Source organism: Salpingoeca rosetta (genome assembly GCF_000188695.1).
Source record: "Salpingoeca rosetta unplaced genomic scaffold supercont1.8, whole genome shotgun sequence".
NCBI classification, from domain to species: domain Eukaryota; class Choanoflagellata; order Craspedida; family Salpingoecidae; genus Salpingoeca; species Salpingoeca rosetta.
In genome coordinates this window covers 236,638-250,392 of record NW_004754926.1, presented here as the reverse complement: position 1 = coordinate 250,392, position 13,755 = coordinate 236,638, and the positions used below count along the sequence as shown (strand labels likewise).

At 56.6% G+C, this 13,755-nt stretch overlaps 2 protein-coding genes across 2 annotated transcripts; both read right to left on the bottom strand.

The window, feature by feature from the left end:
- Positions 1–1,577: 1,577 nt before the first annotated feature.
- Positions 1,578–6,795, bottom strand: PTSG_03511 (uncharacterized protein). The gene is made up of 13 exons (XM_004995188.1): positions 6,620–6,795; positions 6,388–6,473; positions 6,135–6,211; positions 5,915–6,003; positions 5,411–5,713; positions 4,949–5,167; positions 4,152–4,573; positions 3,928–4,002; positions 3,213–3,278; positions 2,902–2,986; positions 2,539–2,648; positions 2,186–2,231; positions 1,578–1,868 (listed from the first exon to the last, which is right to left on the bottom strand). The coding sequence occupies exons 1-13, from the start codon at positions 6,786–6,788 to the stop codon at positions 1,717–1,719; spliced, it is 1,899 nt and encodes a 632-aa protein (XP_004995245.1). The 5' UTR covers positions 6,789–6,795; the 3' UTR covers positions 1,578–1,716.
- A 368-nt stretch (positions 6,796–7,163) lies between these two features.
- Positions 7,164–13,684, bottom strand: PTSG_03510 (uncharacterized protein). Its single transcript, XM_004995187.1, has 3 exons — positions 11,120–13,684; positions 10,086–10,882; positions 7,164–9,843 (listed from the first exon to the last, which is right to left on the bottom strand). The coding sequence occupies exons 1-3, from the start codon at positions 13,419–13,421 to the stop codon at positions 7,366–7,368; spliced, it is 5,577 nt and encodes a 1,858-aa protein (XP_004995244.1). The 5' UTR covers positions 13,422–13,684; the 3' UTR covers positions 7,164–7,365.
- Between the last annotated feature and the right edge of the window lie 71 nt (positions 13,685–13,755).

The window sequence follows — 13,755 nt, the reverse complement described above, 5'->3', positions numbered from 1 at the left end:
TTGTGCGTTGTGCGAGTGCGCGCTGCAGTTGGCGGGCCGCACAGAAGCACCCTGGTTGCCTGTGTTGTTGTGTAGGCGTGTGTTAAACTTACCGCTACTGCTGCTGCACTGTGGTTCTGCATGTGCCTTGTGTCCTTAGGTCCTTGAGTAAAGATGAAAGGCAACGTGTTGATGTGACATGATTTGACACACAATGCACAGAAAGCTCAGAATGCTAGAATGGGACACCACAACAATACCTGACAAAGCTCGACAGCTCGAGCTTTGGCTTTTGTGCAAAGGCAGTGGCGTACCTCCAACCGAAAGACAGGTGGTAAAATGTTGGTAAAGGGGGCGTGGCTGTGAATGGCGCGTTGACGATAATCTGTCAATGCCGCTCCCGCTTGCCGCTTTGTAATTGGCAAACTTTCGACAGATGGGCGTGTCTTCTGTCTTGTCGCAGGTGATTGGTTAAATGGGGGAAGAAACTTTGCTGAGAAAACCCCAGCAGCCAGCCAGTGTGTGTGTGTGTGTGTTTTGTTTGTTTGTTTGTTGTTGTTGTTGTTGTTGTTGTTGTTGTTGTTGTTGTTGTTGTTGTTGTTGTTGTTGTTGTTGTTGTTGTTGTTGTCGGAGAAAAGAGGCCGTTGTCATTTCTCCCTCACCACCAACACCAACACCACCCCAGACACACACACATACACACACACCACCACCACCGCTGTGGTGGTGGTGGCAACACATCGCGGGCCTCCCAAAAGTGCTTTCAGCACTGATTAAGGTAAGACACACGCACACAACCCCCCCCCCCACCACCACACACATGTACATTCGGTCACATGCACATGTACTAAGCCCCCCACACCCTCACACTTTTTTTTCTCTCTCTTAGGTACCAGTCAGTCCCGGAAGTGGACGGCTGACACTCACTTTTTTCCCCTCCTTTTTTTGTTTTGGTGAGTTGGTATGGTGCCATTTTTGGCGTCCCAACCAACGAGCCATCCTCGCCTCGGCGAGGAAGGTAAGCACCTTGCTACCTTGCAACAACACCAACTCCTCTCACTCAAATGATCACACACACACACACACACATGCACATGCTTGCACCCACACTTACTCACAGACACACCACGCATGCACATTGGTTCCTCGTTTCTTCGTTTCTACTTGGACTCTGGATTTGCCGACCGCCACCCTCGCCGACTGCACCTGATCGTGCCCTTCACGCTGCCTCTTGTCTCTTCCCCTGTCGTCTCTGTCTGCTTGTCTCTCTTTCTCTTATGCTGCTGCTGCTGCTGCTGCTGCTGCTGCTGCTCTCGTGCTTGTCTGTCCCTTTTCTCTTCTTTTGGCGGCTGTTCGTGGGCCAACAAAAATTTGATTCGATGCACAAAGGAGTGCCCGTCTTGTTGTTGTTGTGGTGTGCTTGCTTCTTGTGTGTTTTTTTTTGTGTGTCGTGCACTCTGACGGCAACAACGATCATCGCGGTCGTCAGAAAAAAAAAAACGTTCGTTCCTCTTCCTCCTTCGATCTTCGTGCTTTTTCTTTGTTTGCACGCAAACACCATACAAAGCGTGCTCCTTCTTGCTTGCTTGCTTGCTGACGACAAAAATAGACGGTGCTAATAAACTGCTGACTCATCAAAAAGCGGAGAAAGCAAACGCGGCAAGGAAGAAGGAAGAGTAGTTTGACGCACGCAAATGCACGAATGCACACACAGCAGTACACGGACATGCACACGAATCAGTGCTGCTGTTGTGCGAGGCTGCGAGCACAGGAGATGAGGTGCCTGCCGCGGACGTGGAGGTCGTCTGCATCGTGAAAGTGCGGCCACTGCCGCAGCGCAGCCATGCCGGCCTCCTGAAACACCTGCGCAATCTCAGCATGCGAAAACCCTTCCGCACACACACAATAACACACACACCATGCACGTGAGGACACGAACACGGCGCTTGAAAGGACTTATAGAGATGGGAAACGGGGAGGGACAGGGACAGGGAGACAGGGAGAAGCAGGGAGAGGCAGGGAGAGGTAGGGAGAGATACAGAGACAGAAGGACACACACGCTCGCTCACACTCACACACACACACAGGCACACACAGACTCACACACACAGACACAGACTCACACACACGCGCGCGCGCTCTCTCACACACACATCACACACACACACACGGAGCGCATGCGCTCCTGGGCTGGTCAGATGCTCACCTGCAGTCATGTCAACGAGATCATCTCGAAGCTCAAACGTGTCATCCTAGGTCAAACACAGCAATGCAAAAAGCAGTGCAACAAAAGCAACGGCGTGACACATGCGCACCGTGCAAAGGGTTTGGCATAAGCGCACATGTGCATGAATGTGCACCGAGGACATGGTAGAGGCACGGTGAAGATATGGTGGCAGTGGTGCACATTCCGCATGCCACACACACACACACACACACACACACACACACACACGCACATACACACACATACACATATACACACACGCAATCACACATACACACACGCACACACATACACGCACATACACACACATACACACACACACGCAATCACACCTCAAGCTGGAGTGGGGTGTTCCAGATCAATTCATCGAGCATTTCTCGACGCTCCTCTGCTGTCGGAATAGTTGTCCGCACCAGCGTCTCCACACGACCAGGCCGCAGCACTGCATTCACACCCAAAACACCCGTCGTGGTGGTGGTGGTGGTGTGTGGCATGAGTAAGGGTTCAAGGAGGAAGCGCTCGCGTGCACGCACGTGTGTGCCCGTGTGTGCCCGTGTGTGCACGTGTGTCAGTAGAGTAGTTTGGTGGCGGTCATGATTGCACATTGCCAATGGAAGCACATTCCTCACAAATCAAATCGCTGCACACAATACACACAATACACACACATGCACACAACAACCACTCGTGCTCACCAACTGGATCGATGGAGTTGACGTCCTGCGTCGTTGCCAGCACATACACACCGCCACCGCTGCTCGCCCACGCGTCAGCATTTGCCTGGCACAGAACCATTGGCGCACGCGGAAAAACAAAAAAAACAAAGTGAGGATGGTGGTAGCGGCTGCGCAAGACGTGGTTGCCAAACTCTGCGAGACATCGACACGCACGCTGACAGAAGTACAATGGCCACCGTGCAAGGAGAGGAGGGGAGGAACAAGCCAGTCAACAATGAAAGCAGCAACAAGAAATAGCAGTAGCTTGGTGGGTGGGAGGGGGATCTCACGTGCACAGCGTCAAGTTCACGAACGAACGCCGCCGTCAGCCGCTGGCTTGCCCGATCGTCCTCGCTCTGAGCAGATGAGGACATGGCACGATAACAGGCGTGAAAGTGCGGGTGAGAGGGGTGTGTGGGGCAACGGGTGCAGGGAGTGAGGGAGTCAGGCAGGCAGTGGGAGTGAGAGGGGACAAGGGGGTTGAGAGAGGGGGGGGTTGAGAGAGAGAGAAAATAAGATAGCGAGATAAAGACAGAAGCAATCAAATTCACACACACACACACACACACACACACACACACACACACACACACACACACCACCACCCTGAATGAATAGTCTATGATGACGAGTGCGTACGCTGTTGTGGGGATTTTCTTGGCAATAAAGCACATTATAACGGATCAAGACCCGTTGCGTACAGTAGTCCCAGAATGTGAGGCCTCAGACTGCTTTGACAGCATCAACCTGATTAAATTGTTGCATCGCATTTTGTGAGAAGTGGCAGTTTGGGTGCCGCATAAAGACTTCCTCCACAGACAGTACTTAGCTGCTGGAAGTTTTTACATCCCTATAACGATTTTTTGTAAGATGCGCAGCCACGTGGTCGATTACTGCATCAGAAATTGCAGAGATAGAAGACGAATACAATACTACACACACACACACACACACACACACACACACACACACACACACACACACACCACTCCCCCGCCTTCTCACGTGTTTGCCGCAGATGGACTCGAGCTGGTCGACGAGAAGAACACACGGGCGGCAGTTGGCGGCGTCGCGGAACACCTGACGACAAAGCGATGCAATCAGTCAAGGTTGTCGAGAGGATAAGTGTGCGTGTGTGTGTGTGTGTGTGTGATTTTGTGTGTCTTGTGGGCAGCACAGCCATCCGGCATCCCCCGCCCTCACCCTCGCATTGCTTCACAACCCCAAACCTTGGCCACGGCAGCTTCGCTCTCGCCAACAATCTTGGAGCGGATGTTGGAGCCGAGCACGTGGATCACATTCAGGCCCGCGGCGGCTGCTGTTGCCAGACAAAGGCTCGTCTTGCCCGTGCCGCTTGGCCCATGCAACAGGATGCCGTGTGATGGGCGGACACTCGCATGCGCTGTCCCTCGTCGCAATGGCACCGACACCGGCGCTGGCGCTGGCACGGGCGCTGCTGTTGACGTTGGGTGTACTGCATCGCAAGGAGCCGTGCCACACGCCTGCGCTTCGGCGTCTCCCCGGTGCATCTGCTGTGCATCGCGCGAGGCGAAAGGCGCGTCGTCATCACAGCCATCCGCTGCGCTCGCCATGGCGGCGGCCAGCGGTGTGAGGAAGTACTGCCACAGCTGCCGCTTCACCGCACAGCACCCTGCAACGCACAGAGAGAGAGAGAGAGAGAGAGAGAGAGACAGAGAGAGAGAGACAGAGAGAGAGAGAGAGAGAGACAGAGAGAGAGAGAGAGAGGGCGGGGAGAGGTGTGCATGTGTGTGCATGTATGTGTGCATGTATGTGTGCATGTATGTGTGCATGCATGTGCGTGTGTGTGTGTGTGCGTGTGTGTGAAAGTGGTTGCGTTGGTCAGTCGAGGTGCACTTGTCAGGGTACGCAGTTTGATGACTTGACAAGGTCAGTGTCCAACACTTTGGACAGTGATGAGACAACATGCAGGTCAGCAGCCAACCACACATGCACGCACACACATGTACAAGCACACACACATACATGCACGCATACACACACATACCGCAAAGGTCAGCCAGGGAGAGGTGGGTGCCAGATGGAACTGTGGACGATGGAAGCGTTCCTCGAAACTTGTGCAGCCAAACAGCCAGCTCCCTCACCCCTGCACAGCGGCCGTATTTGTCGTAGATGCGGCTGTTGCGGGTGAGTGCCTGCTGCAGAAACGCCTGTATATCGCCCGCTTTGAACCCGTGCCCGCGCGCTTCTATCAACCGCGCTAGATCTAGATACACGTGGACGGACATTGGAGAAGGAGACAGAGTGAGGGGAGTCGTTGGTTGGCGATGACAACGGGGAGGTGGTGTGAGGTGGTGCGGGAGCATGGACGAGCGTGATTCAAGCAATGTGTGGCTCCAATAGGCACCAAGCAGCAGAAGATGCAGCAGCAACACCAGTGGCTGCGAAGAGAATGCAAAGCAATACGAGGCATGCGTGGCTTCTGCGATCAACACAAGCACCAGCCAACCTTGCGAAAAGCGCTGCCATGTATCTGTCGCTGATTTGCGATGAGACAGCGGTCTGTCCGCGCGTGCCTCGACTTTCTTCCCGTCGCAATCCCCCTGTTCTTGCTGCTGCTGTCCCTTGTTATCGTGCGTGTCACCATCCCCACCACCATGCGTGTCCCTCGTGCTGGGTCGCTTCTGAAGAAACATCTCCACAATCTCCCGGCGTACGCGCGCCGTTGGTGCAGACAGTTCAATGCACGTGTGGAAGAATTGTCCAAACCGCTGAAGCCGCTCGTCAAGCTGATCGGGCTTGCTTGTCACGGCTTTTGGCGTGTGTTTGCGTGTGTGTGTGTATGTTTGCGTGTGTGTGTGTGTGTATGTTTGCGTGTGTGATGAAAAGGCAGCAGAAAACATAATCGTTGCAATCACACACACACACATACAACAACAACAGTGACTGACGTGCTCCTCCCTGTATGCTCCCCTCTTGACAGCACACAACAGTAGCAACAGCAGCAACACACCAACAATGTAGGTGTTGTGGCGTGCCGTCCTCTGTGTAAACTTTCGAAGGGCGTCCAGGAAGTGTGCTTTCACATGCGATTCAACGATACTGTTTGTTTGTTGTTTGGTGTTTGTTTGTTGTTGTTCATGTGCCGTGAGGTGGCCACGGACGTGAGCACATGAGATGAGGAAAGCAGTGGCGTGTACACGCAGAGTGCTCTGGAACAGCTGTGAACTGACCTGCGAAAGGTTTTGGCGCCCACCATCTCAAAGTTGTCCAGAATCCACACAAACCGAGCTTGCTTACCGCGCTCAACCTGCAATACACCCAGCATCAAAAATATCAGACGCTTCCATCGCACCAGCGAGTGAGAAGAATCCCCGCAAGCACCACACACACAAACACACACACATGAACACACACGAACACACATGAACACACACACACACACAGAATCAAGCACAAACACAAACAAAAAAACCGCATACGCACGGCGCGCTTGAAACGGCGATTGATCGCTGCAAACTGATCCGAGGCCGTGAAAAACGCATCGGCGCTTGTCTCCTCAAATGCCACGCCTGAACAACCGTCACGGAAAAAAAAATGAGAAAGGAGAGGAGAGGCTAGAGAAGCCACATCACACAACATGACAATGTGAGAGGACATGACAAGCAAGCAGTGCTCTTCTTTTCTCTGCATTGCACGTGTCTGCATCCACATATACCGTTCGTGGTCATGAAGTGTCGCAGCCACGTGGTCTTCCCTGTTCCAGAAGCACCCGTGACCAGGATGCACCGGTCATCGTCGGTCCAAGCATCACCTGTGCCAGTGCGAGGGCGCATCCGCAGCGCCGTTTGCAGCTGTTGGCTCACAACCGCTGTTCCAGGCAGCATGTTTTGCAAACACAAGTGTAGAAAAATGTTCCGAGATTTAGCTGAATAATCATGGTCCGACTGAATTCAGTTCGTGTATGTCTGCTCTGTGTGTGTCTGCTCTGTGTGTGTGTGTGTGTGTGTGTGTGTGTGTGTGTGTGTGTGTGTGTGTGTGTGTGTGTGTGTGTGTGTGTGTGTGTCTCTCTCTCTCTCTCTCTCTCTCTCTCTCTCTCTCTCTCTCTCTCTCTCTCTCTCCCTTCTTCCGCAATGTTGCTGTTACGACTGATCTTGTATGTTGTATGTTGTCTGCTGTTGCGGTGTGAGACACGCAAAATTGTAACAAAAGAGAACTGAACATCGCAGGCAACGTCGACACAATGAGGAGCGTGCAAACACCACCCCCCCCCCCATACACAAACACATGAAAGCAAAATAAAATAAAAGAGACGCACACATACACCTCACGCACACACATACACAAATACACAAAACACACATTCACACGTACACACATACAACCATACTCACATGCACACATACTCACAACAAACAACACAATACAAGACCAATCCCTCCATCCCATCAGGTTCATGCATGGTTATGTGCGCTGCATGACCACGACCCAGCCCAAGTGGAAGTAGTAACTTGACTGCACATTCGGGCCTGCATTGGTCACGAGCGAGTTGAGCCCGCGCACGTCCCTGGCATTGTGCATGTCAAAGAGAATGACCCGGAAGTCAGCGTTGCTTGCCAGCCCTCGCATGGCAACCGGGTGCGCCGTGTACGACGCCACGACGCTGGCGTGCTCAATGCCGTCGGTAACGGTGTCCACGCTTGCGTCACGTGCTGGCTTCTCGCCGAGCGTGACCACCTGCGCACCAGCGGGCAATGCGCCCAGGTGAAGCTGCATAAACCGCAGCACGGTCGCCAGGGGTGCAGACGGCCGCGCGCACGCGTGGACAGCAACGTGAGGAAGCGCCGCCTCAAGCTGCTCAAAGCCCTCCACCGTCAGCGGTTGGCCAGCCTCCTTCAGACACACCCGACACAGCACGCGGTGGGGGCGGGGCGATGTGCTTGGCGGCGCACACAGCATGCGGGGCTCAACCAGCTCCAGCTTCAGCAGTGGCATGAGATCGGAATGCAACACCGTGCGAAGCGCATCCCGCAACCGCTCCAGCAAGTCACCTGCGTTGCCCCCAACGGCAGCGACGAGCTCAGCTGTCGGGATGGCAGGAACGGTGACAGGAAACATCGCACCGTCTGCACCGTCATCGCGTGCCGGTGCACCATCGTTGCTTGAGGGAGGAGGGACGGTCACCTCAAACCTGCGCTCGTGCGTCGGCTTCTGCGCATCCGCCTGCGCCTCCTCCAGCAGGGCGCTGCAGCCGCCCTCAGCCAGCTGCTTCTTCATCACCAAGAAGCGACAGTACTTGACAAACAGCAGATCCCGCGCGTACATCCGCTCGTTGAACCGGATGTCCTCAAACAGCAGATCGCCCGGCTCGTAGTGCACGTCGCGTGTCAGGTCCACGTTCAGCAGCTGGAAGGAGTACACGTGCGACCGCTTGTACGCGCTCTGCATGTTGCGCAAGAATGGATGCCAGCGCGAAATGCCCATCAGCGCGTACCTGTGCAGCTCAGGGTCGCTCAGCATGTGCTGCAGCACGTGCAGCAGCGGCACGTCCTCCATGGTGAACTCACTGCGGCTCTCACGGTTCGCCCAGTCCCACCTCCACTCTCGCTGGTGATCGTCGCTCGCACCGCCATGCTGGGCGCCGTCCACAACATCAACATCATCAGCAGTGTGAAAGTCGCAGGGATCCTGCTTCACGACGGCACGCTTGAACACCAAGCACGAGTCGTCCAGCATGAGGATGAGGCTCGCAACCCGCCCCAGCCTCACACCGCCAGCAAGCGCTGCGTGGCGGGTCAGGTCGAGGTTGAGCGTGGCAAACCGCTTGATGAAGTCGCGGCTCGCACCAATGCCCTTGTCAGGGCTGCTTGCAGCCTCTGGCAGCGCACACACCACCACGTCGGGGTAGTGCTTGCAATAGGCGTCAAACTCGCCCTGTTTCACCACAATCACCTGCAGCGCACTAACACCACCGTCGCCACCGCCGTTGTTGTCACTGCTGCTTGTGCTGCTGTTCCCGCTGCTATTGCTCTGACGACTGCGGAGTGTTCTGCTGAGGTCGAGGAGGCCGATGGCGGCACGCCCACTCGATGGCATAAACACGACGGGCATGTCAAGGTCCTCAACACGAATGCGCTCAAACGCAGCAGCGGTGCCGTTGTTGTCACGGCTGGTGAGCCCTTGGAACAGGCCCGCCTTGGCTGCGGGAATGTGCCATCGGCTGCCCAGCGTCCTCTCACGGTTGATCTCGTTGTCGCTGTTCACGCTCAGCTCAGCCACGACCGGCGGCGCAAACTCGGCCACGACAGCGCTGTCGCCTGCTGCCGCCTGAGCTGACGGCGGCTGTGGTCGCGCCATGAGCGCATACTCGCTGCTCACAGTCTTGCGCACCACGAGTCGTGACCGGTTCCCGGGTGCACCATCCACAACAACGTCGCCATTGTCGCCGTGTGCCGCTGCCTCTGCTGCTGCCAGCCGCGCTGCGTGCACACGCTGGTCCATGATGATGGCGCCATACTTGCCGGGCTGTGGCGCCACAAAGGGCAGGGATTGCACCACCGTGTGCACAGGCAGCACGCCGCGGTGGTTTTGCTGCTGCTGCTCATCCTCGTCCATAGCAGGGAACCGCTCGTTTCCTTCATCATCAAAGTCGTCGTCGTCACAGCACACCACCACCTCCTCCGTCTCCACGGGTGCTGCTGTTGTGTTGAGGTGCTCAGCGAGCAGCTTGAGCGCCCACAGGTACGCGCCCGTCTTCCCCACCTGCGGCTTGCCCTGCAGGAGGAAGCGGCGTGGGTCTGCACCCCGGCGGTTGCCTTCGTCGTAGTTCTTGCTTGTTGGGCGAGCAAACCTGCGGTAGTAGCGCGCGTCACGCTGGGTCAGCGTCTCGTTCGGTTTTGGCCGGGGCAGTTGCACATCGCCACGCTCACGCGCCATGCGCACCTGGAAGTACCAAGTCAAGGGAGAGTGAGAAGTGAGACAGATGGTGAGTGAGAAGAAGTCATGTTTGTCCATGCAAGATGAAGGCGGGATGGAAGCAGTAGGGAACACATAATTGATCACGCGCGCACGCACACACACATACATTCACGCGCGCGCACTCACACATGATCACACACACGCACACACTCACACACGCGCACTCACACATGATCACACACATTCACAGGATCACACGCACACACCTTGGCGTCAGGGGAGAGGTGTGTGAGGCTTCGCTGGAGGCACTCGTGTGCCGTTGGCGGCAACAGACATAGGGGAAGCTCGTCCAGACTGCGCGCGTACCGGAACATGCGTCCGAGATCCTGTTCCATGTAGGAGCGCGTGGAGGAGCTACCGTACCGCAGGCGGAGGTCGTAGTACTGCAGCGACTTGGGGAAGGTGTCGCCCATGCGGCCCTTGTCGCAGAGCACAAGGATGCATGGGAGGTGCTCCAGCTGCTCATAGCTGGCAATGTCGCTTGCGCCCGTCATCTGTTGCAGCCGCGAGAGGCACTCGGAGCTGCGCTCATCAAGTTCAAGCACGCGTCGCAGTGGGTCGGCGCTGGTGTCCTGCAGTACCGCAAACCGCTTGTCAAGGCCAAGCTTGGCGCGAAGCTCTCTTAGCCGCTCCGTCAACACGCGGCCCATTCGGTTGTTGACAACGCGGATGAGGAGCATGTGTCCATGGCCGTTGGTGCTGGTCGTCGCCCTGAGGAAGCGGGTGATCATGTTGTGCGTCACTTTCGTTGTGCGGCTCTCCAGCTGCTCTCTGTTGGGGATGTGGTTGCGCGCGAGGTCGTTGAGGGCCAGGAGAAAGGCCGCCTCGTAGCACTCGAAGAACGTGGCAATCAGCTGTTCGCGCGCGGTTTTGCTGCGACGCCCAACGTAGTCGGACACCATGTCCGCAAATGGCGCATCCACAATGATTCGCTGCCGGTCCGACGTGTCCTCCAGATGTGCCTGCAGGTCAAGCAGTCCAAAGTATCGCGGCCCGTGGTTCTCTGTTGTGTGTGCGTGTGTGTGTGTGTTTGTGTTCGTGTGAGTGTGTGGGCGTATTTGTGTGTGTGTGGTTGATCAATTGGTGAGAACTGAAACTGATTGACAAGCTGCTGCAATCACACCTACAGGGATAGACACACGCACACACACACACACACACACAATTACACACACAAATACACATACCAACACAAACAAATACGCACACACGCACACACACACACACAACACATTCTCACCAGACGACTCTTCGCTGCCGCGCGTGACGGCATCCCAGTGGATCTCGTTTGCAAAGTGAATCCTGGAGATCTGGGTCTGCAAGGCATAGGGCGTGGCTGTGACCAGCAAGCGGACAAGGTTGGGCGCATCCTTAACCCTGTCGTTTCTGGGTTGGTTGAGGAACAGGTCAGCAACACCACTCGGGCTGTCGTCAGCGGGGGACTTGTCGATGGCCCAGTGCGCTTCGTCGTGCAGCACCACAAACAACTTGTTCCTGTTCGTCTCCACTGCCCGCCAGAAGGCGGTGACTTCCTCTGTCATGGTCATGTTGCACTTCACCACCAACACCCTGTCTTCGGGAACGCCTTGCTGCCGCAGGAACTGTTGTGCACGCGAGCGCGTCTGCGCGTACAGGGAGTTGAAGTTGGGCACCAACATGAGGATGCCGCCAAGCTCATCAAACGGCAGTCGCGCAGCCGCATCGATGCTGTCTCTCTCAATGTCCAGCTCCAAGGCCAGCAGCGTGGTGCGGATGTGGTCAAACACGCTGGCGCCCACGGCCTGCTGGTGCGGGTAGATGTTGGGGGCGCTGGTGCCCGCCTGCTGCTGGTCGACCGGGGACGTGGGAATCACCTGCAGGTCATGAATCGGCTCCGTGAATTTGCCAGCAAAGCCGTGCTGCTCGGGGGTACTGCCGTGCATGGCTCCGACGGCCGTGTCGAGGTCGGGGTCGTCGCCAATGTGCGGCGGTGAGAGCGCGCCCACGGCCGTGTCGTCATTGAGGTCGGGGTCCTCCTCGTCCACGGCAATGTCGCTGGCGCGGAACAGCACGCCGCACGGGTTCATGACGAAGATGGCTGTGTCGCTGCTGACGCTCTTCATGGTCGCCTCATCAAGCTCGTTCGCGTCGGCAACGACGGGCATGTCAATCATCTCGGCATTGAAGCGAAGCAGGGCCTCGATGGTGGCGCGGTTCATATGCGCACGCCCCTCAAGCGTCTTTCTTGCAACTTGACGCAGGCGGTTGACTGCGTCGGTGATGTCTGCGCGCTTGCTCGTGCTCTGCTCAAAGGCCGCAATGGTGTCGTCCGCAATGAACGTCACGAAACAGTACATCATCTGCATCTCCTCGATGGAGCTGCTTGGGTTGCGCATGTCAATGTTCTCCAGAAAGTGCGGCTGCAAGATTGGTGGGAGCTGCTCCTTGACACAGCGCAGCGCCACGAACTGCAGTGGCAGGTCTTGGCCATCGTCATCGCTCGCTCTGGCCGTGCCATTTGACGTACTCGTGGTGGATGTGACCCGAGCACCACCGCCACTCGTGGCAGCAGCAGCGGCGGCGGCGGAGCTGCGGCGTCGCTTGGAGGAGGATGCCGCCACCGACGACGATGAAGATGCCGCTGACAACGAGGAGGAGGAGGAGGAGGCTCGTGCCTTCGATGCTGATGCTGGTGCTGGTATGGTCTGCGATGCAGTTCGTGGCGACTTCTTCTTGTCTGCAGATGATGAGCGTCGCTGCGTAGAGGAACTGCTCGCTTTTCGGGGTGTGCTGTCCGTGTCGCGGGGGCGGCTTGCATCGGCTGGCTTGCTCTTCTTGTTGCTGGCGCTACCTCTCGGCTGCTTGGCTTGTGGCTTTGGTGAGGCTGAGGGGGAGCTCCGCTTGCCGTCCTTCGGGTTTGCGCCTGTAGGGGCATCTTCCTTCTTGTCCTTCTTGTCCTTCTTGTCCTTCTTGTCCTTGGTGTCCTTCTTGCCTTTCCTGCTCTTGTTGGCGTTGGGCGCCGAGCCACCTGCAGCCTTTCGTGTGGATGCAGGCCTGGAGGAGCTGGAGGACGAGGAACTCGACGAGGAAGCGGCCGATGACGTTGACCCTTGTGTTGAAGACGACTCGGAGCCCGCACGCGCACCAGACTGGCCGTGCTTCCTAACTCTTCTGGCTTTCTTGGCTGGCGGCTCGGCATCGCCAGCAGTGGCAGGGTGAGATGCGGACGTGGGTGCGGACGTGGATGTTGGTTGGAGGGGCACTGGCGCTTGCTGCGTGGTAGCCGCCCAGGTTGTCCGCTGCAGCATTGCGGGCAATGTGGTCTGCGTGGTGCTTCGCGGCATTCCTGCGGCCGTTGCCGGCTGCTGCTGCTGCTGTTGCTGCTGAACCAAAGGAAACAGTGGCTGCTGCATTGAGGGAAGCAGGAACGGGATGTGTGGGACCAGGCTGGGTGTGCCGTGCATGGCTGCGTTGCCGTTGGTTGGCCCAGCTGCGGACAGCTGCTGCTGCTGTCCTGATGCGGACGAGGCTTGATTTGCTTGGGCGTCCTTGAGGTCGGACATCGCGAGGGGTGGGAGCGGTGGTGAGATGGGGAGAGAGAAGGAGGAGAGGAAGGGTGCTTTGGGAAAAAAATGCTCACTTATCAAGCAGTGGCACAGCAGTGTTTGATGTGACAAGTGCAGAAGTGCGTGGCTGCAACCACACACAACAACAAAGCACAAAGCACAAGGGGCTGGAGAGGGTCGTCGAGTTGCGCCAGCCAGTGGTCGTCGAGAACAACACACAAAGCGGCGAATTGTGCCCCTTGGTTTCACCACAGTTTGTGGTGTCGCAAATGCGCATCTCAACACGGCTGTTGTTTGCTTGCCTGCAAGCAGCTCGCTCCACCGCTGCTGT